The following is an 8,530-nucleotide window of genomic DNA, read 5'->3' on the forward strand; positions in this document are numbered from 1 at the left end:
ACACACAGACTGGGAACAGGCCTGCCAGGGTGACCAGCAGAACACACAGCTGGGCACAGCTGGAAGAGAACCTTTTCAGAACAACCCAGCCAATTAATTAACAATGAGCTAATTAACTGCACTCTCTTGAGTCACATTCTGAGTAGTTCTCCCCAGTCTTCTATCTAGGACAGGCCCAGTGCTGAGCAAGCTTTGCACATTAACCCCCCCCAAAGCAGGCTGAGCAATCTCTACAGCAGCTGAGGAGGAGGAGGCAGCCAGCACCAGAGCTGAGGCTTTCACCCACACACACAACCTGCACCACTTAACCAAAACCCATCACTGAGCACTTGAGTAAGCCTAAAGCAAGCTCCTGTAACCAGGTACAGCTAAACTGAGCTCAACTAACCCAAACCAGCAGCAGGAGGGATTTACATGTGTCCACAGATGGGTCTGTACTAGTTTAATGCCTTGCTAGGGGTCATGTTCACGCCCTTTGTGCCCAGGGTACCATTCTTCACTGTAGCATCCCAACACAGAAGGTGTGAAAGCCACCAGCACTCACAGTCCAAGTCCCCACAGCAGCAGTGGCACCCACCTAGAGGGAACACGCTGCAGCTCTCCCCATTACGTGCAGTTTCACAACCACCCGCTGGGATCTGTGGTTGAGTAGCTTAAAGCAACAGGCTGAGACTCTGAGCAGCACCATGAAGTGCAAACTATCCACCATGCAGAGATTTCCAGTATAACCCACAATTTAACTTACATGGGAAATACTCAATATAGCATGAAATATTACCAGCAAATGAGCACAAACTGCAAAGGAGCTGCCCAGCCACGAGAGCATTCAGATATTCATCTGTGAGTTTCTTTCTGGAAACAGGATGACACTCACAGATGAGCAGGCTAAAAGAATTCCTCTTCTCCAGCATCTCATCAACAGATGCTCTGAGAAAGGAATATAACCAGCCTTATAACTTGAAGTGAACGGGACAGGCAGTCACCCAGGGATGCAGTTCTAACCCTCCCTGGAGAGGCCTCCTCTTCCCTGCTGAATGAGAAGTCCACAAGCTAGTGGAAATAATTTGACAATCCCTGCTCTCCAACACCATCATGGCCTTTCATCTCCACGTTCCCTGTGGTGTGCCTTGCATTCAAGTTCCCCAGGACTCTTCTGTACCATGGAACAGCAATTCTCTTTCCAGGCTGCAGCACAGGACTCTGCTACACCAGGAGCTACTCTGCCATCACACATGGGAGAACAGGCAGAACAGCTCTAGCACAGCACAGCCTTGCCCTAAGATGAAGTAAATCCTCACACACCACAGCCTTGCAAAGTGGAGTCAGCCAAAGTTCATCCTGTACCATACACACACAGTCTCACACATTCCACACACCACTGACCGCATGATTGTGGTGGTGCTAGAAAGATCTTTACCATTACCACACACACACTCTGAGGAATAAGCCAAACCTACCTTCTCCTTGTTGAGAGCTTCCTGAGCTTCTAACTTGTACACTAAAAAGTCTAGAAATGGAAGAAAAGACAGTTCAATGAGCTGGAATTTAACAAGGAGCTGGTTTGGTTTTTTTTGGTGGGGGGGAGGAAATCAGCCCCTTGCTGAGCAAAAAGGTGCAGCTCAGAAAGCACTTTGTGTAGAACACACATCGCCCCACAGCAGAGCTGGGGGTTGGCTGGCCACCCCTCTGCCACCCATGCAAGACACTCACCTTCCTTTGTCTTCTTGTGCTCCCCTCGCTCCTTCTGCAAGGATCGTTCCAGCCGGGATCTGTGCTCGTACACAACTAGGGAAGCAGAAAGAGGCAGAGCATGAGGTAAACCCTGAAATTTCTTGCCACATCTTCCCCAAAAGGGGCGTATGTGGACCTCAAATCCTGCCCTGGACTGCAGAAGAGCCTTTCCTGTTTCGAATGGTCTGCATCACTTTGGGTTGCCAGGCTTGAGCACACAGTAGCTCACACGGAAAATCCAGACCAAGAAAGCAACAGTCCTGAAACACATCCAGATACTTGATGTTGTAAACAATGAAAGGGTCAGGTGCAGCTACAAGCTGTTTGCACTTCCTATCAACTGTGAACAGAGAAGGTGTGGAGCTGGACTAGAGACAATGGATATTCCTGGTATAACACACCACTCATCCTGTGAGCATCTGCACTCAGGTTTTGCTCTGGAGCCTAAGCTGCAAAGCACAAGACCTGGCTTTAGTGGCCAGTGCTAAACTGTGTATCTGTGGGACAAATCCACTACCAGGCTCGAGACAGCCAGAGCCTTCCAGGTCATCTGTGCTGCAGATGAACCATAGAATGAACCACAGAATGGTTTGGGTTGGAGGGGACTTTAAGGCTCATCCAGTTCCAACCCCCAGCCATGGGCAGGGACACCTTCCACTAGAGCAGGTTGGTCCAAGCCCCATCCAACCTGGCCTTGAACACTGCCAGGGACGCAGCATGCAGGAGAGACATCTCCCCTTCCACAACCCAGCCATTAAGTGGTCCTCAGGTCACTAAGGAAAAGTGAGCCAAGCAGCTCCCTCTCCCATCACACACAAAAGAGCGTCTGTACTCTGCACAGGAGCTGGGACGGGAGAGCAGTGAGGCTGCACCACACAGCAGCCACATGACACATAAAAGTGCCAGAGAAGCTTCCTGATGGATGGTGATGTTAATCCACTCTGATGTCTGAATGCTACCCAAGAGCTTTCCCAGAGTCACAGCACGCAGCTGCAACAGGCTCCTCCATCCCCTCCAGAGGCTGCCACCACACCAGAATGTCACCAGGCAGCAGTTCAGAAGGGAGGAGCAATGGAAGAAACTTGCCTCCAGAGCCAAGATCTTTGGGGTCAAGCTATGCCATGATGCAGTCTGCAGGAGAAGGAACAAAGCAGGATGATATCTGCATGCATAAAACAAGTGCTAACCCATTCCAAGAGCCCCGAGTGACTTGTGCTCTCACAAGTGAATCTATAGAGACTGCCAGCTCCACTCGGGTCATATGGGAGCAGCAAAGCCAGTGCATGTCCTGCATTATCAGCTGCTTTGCTGCCTCAGAGCAGATACTCCAATCTGGAGGAGTAAGAGACACAAGACATCCTTGTGTATATCTAATATCTGCAGCGCTGACCATCAGTAGCACCAACCCTCTGTTCGTGCAGAGGCTGCTCTTACTATATAGTGAGGAAACTACCATATTTTCCAATCCATTACAGCAGAAATAGTTGTTTTCCATCAGGAAGGACTTTTTCCCTGCTGAGCACACTGGTAAGTAGCAAGCCCATCACTGCAGCTGCCCAAGTGTCTGCTTCATGACAGCTTCATTTTTAGAAACACTATTCCCATCAGACTACTCAGATGTCACCCTGAGGGCTTCCCCAGCCCAACAAAGCACACAAGACTGTGGCTGCTGCTTCATTACATGATAAAAAGCTTTATTCAATTAAATTGTCATCTTCAGAACATCAGCCACTTCCTCAAAGACTTTTGAGCTCTGGGCACTCTTGTTTCTGCCACAAGCATCTCACTTTCTTGCAGCCTTATCTAGCAGAGCACCTGAGGACAAGCCTTTGACGTGATGAGGACCTCACACCAGCAATGAAAAGTCACAGCTGTCGGGGTTGTTGGGGATGCCCAGGAATTCCCAGGCTTTACCATGCCCTTCCATGTACTCTGAGCTTCCAGTCTGCATTTGCCTCAGCAGTTCTGGGCTTGGAAGAATCCCTCTTGCAGGCACTTCATGTTGTTTTCTAGTCACCTGTGTAGACTCTGTTTTCTTTTGATGTAAGAGCAGGGTTAGAAACTCACCCCACAGGAGCAGGTTATCCACCTCCCCAGGCCCCAGAACAGCCAAGGCAGTGACCAGCCCCACAGGTTGTGCTCTGTCACTAAGTGCCCAGTGTAGCACAGGAGGCAAGTTCAACACCTACAGCCTCACTCAAGCCAAGCGCTCCCAACACAGGACCAGGCAAGGCAAGAACTATTTCATGCAGAAAAAGTCTGCTTAGATGCCCCCAGGCTACAAGGTGCTATTGATCTCACGTAGTAAATGGGAAGCTAAAGTGTAGGAAAGCACAGGCCTGTTGCTGTAGATGCTAACACACCCACAACCACAAACCCTAATGTAAGCATCAAAACACAGGTGGGTCTTCAGGAACAGCTCCATCCCATAAACCGTTGATTCCGACATTTAGGACAAAATCTGTCTCTCTTGACACTTCTTTTTTCACTAAGATAAGAAGTAACCTCCAGCAACGAGGAGTAATAAAGTCATTCTCTCCTGCCACTCCTCCAGGTTGACAGAGACTGGAAAAGGTGGGCTCAGCTTTACACAAACAGTAAAGTGCTCTCTGCTCGTGTCTGTGGTGGAATACAGCAACAACTCAGCAGACCAGCATGGCCCAGCACAGCTTCAGAGGACAGGAAGCCAGGAAGTCTTTAACAATTTTCAATTACAAGAGAGAATGGAGGGTGGTCAGTGTCTAAATCCAGGCTGGAATTCAGCCAGAACTCAGCACTAACGCCCCGTCACCTGCTGCCAAATGAGCTGAAAAGCAGAACTGGGTCTGCTGAGACAATGAAATCCCCTGCAGGGCCTTGCCTTTGGGAAAGAACAACAGGTCAGGTCTTGCACAGACTTGTTCTCGTTTTAAAAGACCACAGAGAACAGGGTGATTGTGTGAAGGGGTTGCCTCATAACCCCCAGAGCACTAAGATAAACTCTCCCTGGCACATGTTCAAGAGATCCATAAAGAGAGGGCAGTTCCAGTCTTGCCACTAGTCTCAGGTTTTACTCTCCTGTTCAAGTGGTTCCATTTCACCCCTGCCTCGGAAAGCCATAAGGACATGTTAGCTCCCTGCTTTCATGGAGTAGGGCAGCAGAGGCGTCAGATGTGTTGCTCTAGTTCTGCTAGAACCATGCACAGAGCATAGTTCATTAGGCCACTTCTGTGCCACCAGCACATGCTGTGGGAAGAGTCCCCATACTGCCCGCGGCTCAGCGCTCCAAGCAGCTCTCAGCACACAGAGCTCAACACCAACTCCCAGCCTGCACCGTGCTCCTTCCCCTCTCCTAACTCATCACCCAGAAAAAAGCTTTCTTCTCTGTCACTCTCCTTGTTAGAGGCGTCAGATACTTCTGCCAGTGTCCATCCAGTCACATCACAACTAACCACCCATGGCACCAGTCACTCGGGCTCAAGAATCAACCAGAGCAAGGGACAAGGGGAGCAGAACGAAAGCCAGACTCATCACACCTCCCTCTGTGATCCAGAGAGATGGCAAAGGAAAGAGACAGGGTAAAAGACATCCTCTGGTGAGGACAGGAGTGCTGCGTTCTCAGGCTCAGCCTCTGTGCAATGGCAGCCTTTTGTGAGAAAGAATCATGGAATCAGTCACTGACTGGTTTAAGTTAGAAAGGACCTTAAAGCTCATCCAGCTCCAACCTCCTGCCATGGGCAGGGACACCTTCCACTGGAGCAGGTTGCTCCAAGCCATGTCCAGACAGCAGTTTGATGCTATCAAGCCCCATCAGGAATGTCAGATGGAAGCGGATGGCACCGTAACTGCACCTTCCTTCCCATCTGCTCAAGGAGTGCTGTCTGTTAGTGAACTGACCAAAATCAAACCTCTCATTTCACTGAGAACCTCCAGGCAGCAGCAGGCTGGTACACACACAGGCACACACCGACAGGAAGTGGGAGGTGGGAAGCAACACTTTGCTTAAAGCCACCTGCTACATAACCCAAGCAGAACAGATTCATCTGAAGGGCAAGCCAGGTAAGAGCTGGACAGGGTCACACACATCATACTCCCTCCTTTTCTTCCTCTTGCACCATGTGTTTGCCCTTCAGCAAAGCCCACACCTGCTTTGCTTTTATTGACATCCACTTCCCTGCATACAGCCAGAAGGCAACACACGGGACAGGCAGTGCTGGTTTGAAGACAGCTTCACTCCCTCCTCCACTTGCCTTCCTTTTCTCTTTCACTAAACCCTTGGCCTTCACTTTGAAGTTTTATTTACAGAGGTCTACCAGAAGCATTAACCAAATAGTGTACTCGGATGAAAGAAGAGTAGGAAATATTTGATAGGTAGGAAATAGCTGATAGGTGAAAGGAGACACCTGAAGCACTAGTTAAACAGCACTGAATTCCACCTCGGAACAGCACATCCTCCTTTTGTAGAGCTGGAAAGACAGAAATGGGCTGCGGAAGACACAGCAACAAATCAAGCCACAAGTCAGCACAGGGGCAGGGATAGAGCCAGAGCCCCAGCTCCCCACTTTCCTGCGTGCAGCACTGAAGCACCAGCAGCACGAGAGCTGTGGCCATATGTGCAGGATGCCACTGCACTGAGAGACTTCCATGAAGTGGCTCCTAACTGCCAGTCGCCAGGCTTCTCCCACCAGCCAAATCCAAAAGGAAGCCTTGCCTTTGTTAAAACTGTTGGACAAGTAAGTGTCTTCTCAAAATAAAAAGGGTAGCTATGGCAACAACTGTATTTAGGAATGGGAGGACTGAGAGAGGGTTAGAAACCCCAGCAACAGGCTACAGCTCTGCCATTCCAACATATTTGGGTGGAAAAACACACGAGCCTGGCTCAGTTGTTTGCTTGAACCTGCTGTTCCCAAAACTGGGGTACCCTGAGGCTACCACTGTCAGCTTATTCTCTGAAGAACCAGCCCCTCTTTCCAAGAGGAGCAAGAGATGCTGACACACCAGAAAGGAATGTGAGCTAACTTCTGCCCTGCTGATCTTCGCATCTCAGAAACACAGGATGCAGGTGGGAATTGCTGTGGCTGGGACTGTGCAACACATTAGGAGCTGTAGCTGTTTGATCACCCTGTGGCATAGCAAAAAGAAATGGAAACAAGACATAAGATCATACCAGTGAACCTATACACACACTGGATCGATCCACAAGATGGTTTGGCTTCTTTAAAGTATGTTTCCTTGGGAGACGAACCAAACATATCCACCACACTCTGCTTTCCCAGTTTACAGGCAGGAATACACAGCCCTGAGCACAAAGAAGAGCTCTTCTTTGAAACAGAGTAATCTAAACCCACTTGTTAGAAGAACCTCTTGACCCTGAGGCACTAGAACCACAGGCAAACATACTTTGTCCACACGAAATCCATTCTTTGGGCACTCCAGAACCTTCAGCATTACACACACAATCACTGGCTACCAAAGAGTGGATTCCCACCAAACCTCTCTACAAGGACCTCAGCAAACCCCTCTGGAGACTCCAAACCTAGTGATAGATGCTGGAAACTTTGGCAGATGCAGTAAGGCTGGAATGACAGACAAGACAAGAGTTCAGCAAGGGAGTAACATGTCCTCAGCCTTCCCTGCTGGGATCTTTCCACTCCATGGGCTAAATGCCATTCTCTCACAGTCAGACATTTATGTAAGGAGGACAAATGACGGGAGAAAAGGAAGGGGGAATATACACATTATGTTTGCCTTCTGGCAGCTCTTGCCAGAGGAACTAAGTGCTGGTCAACAGCCTCAGAAAAGCCAATTCCTTTTCCTCCTCCCCCTTTAAGGGAGCTATGTGCCAGCATCTATGAGCCCCAAACAAGCAGGCAAGACTTTTCCCGTAACAGACCAATCTCTTGAGAAGAAGATGGGTTGTTCAGGGTTGTTTCCTTGCAAAAGCAATAGGCAACATGATGACAAACTTTATGAAAGGATCCCTTGCCCCTCTCTTCACTTTCCTGACACTCCTGAAGGCCAGAGAGCAGAGCCGCATGCCCAAGCAGCCTCCCCAAGTCCTCCTTGCATCTGTACTGCTTCACATTTAGAATGACACAGAACTAATCCTTACAGCCAAAGAGAAGTACAGGGAGAAGAAACAGATTAGACGTGACGCAGCTGAACTCACCAATCCAGCACCTTCTGTTCCCCTTACTGCTGTGAGCAGCAAGTTGGATTCAGGGCTATTCCAATTCTAGACAGCAAAGGGGGAAAGAAAATACATGACAGCATCTTTTTGAAGCTTTTTAAAGCCGAAAGCTGAACCACAAAGACACCCTGCTTGTCACCAGGCTGTGCAGCAAACCCGACAGCAGGCTATGTTGGGAGAAAGGGAAAAAGAGGGAAGTTCAGGCAGCGTGTGGACACACAGAGCAGGTCACTACTCACCTTGGAGCTGGGCAGACAGCGCTTCCTGCTGCTGTTTGTATTTCTGGGCCAGGGCTTCAGCGTTCTGCACCTTTTGCTGCAAGTGGTTGTAGATGAAAACTCCCGAGCCCAGGCACGCCACGGTCACCAGGCAAAACCCGGTCTGCAGGAGCCCCTTCTGCCTCCTCGAACACATGCCGGTGCCCATGATGGGGCCGGGGCACAGCGATGCTGTAGCGCTGCCTCTCCGGCGTTGCTAAAGCATCTGCTCGGGTTTGCCCAACAGCCCCTTTCCTCCGCAGATCCGCAGAACCCTCGGCAAGGCGCGATCAAAGTCTCCTCTTCGCTCCTTCCCAGCCCTCAGGGAGGCTCAGGCGCTCCAGCAGCGGTTTATTCCTCATCGCCCAGCGGG

The 8,530-nt window shown here is 49.9% G+C and overlaps 1 protein-coding gene across 1 annotated transcript in view; it reads right to left on the reverse strand.

Annotated features, from left to right (window-relative positions):
* LOC104403544 (Golgi integral membrane protein 4-like) overlaps positions 1-8,326 on the reverse strand; it is a 26,814-nt gene extending 18,488 nt beyond the window's left edge. Inside the window, exons 1-3 of the mRNA XM_010011719.1 lie at positions 8,140-8,326; positions 1,711-1,785; positions 1,458-1,507 (exon numbers count right to left, since the gene is read on the reverse strand). Coding sequence (XP_010010021.1) covers positions 1,458-1,507; positions 1,711-1,785; positions 8,140-8,326 — 312 coding nt within the window. The remainder of the gene's footprint in view (positions 1-1,457; positions 1,508-1,710; positions 1,786-8,139) is intronic.
* Positions 8,327-8,530: the final 204 nt, after the last annotated feature.

This window comes from Nestor notabilis, unplaced genomic scaffold, assembly GCF_000696875.1.
Source record: "Nestor notabilis isolate BGI_N333 unplaced genomic scaffold, ASM69687v1 scaffold20183, whole genome shotgun sequence".
NCBI lineage: Eukaryota > Metazoa > Chordata > Aves > Psittaciformes > Psittacidae > Nestor > Nestor notabilis.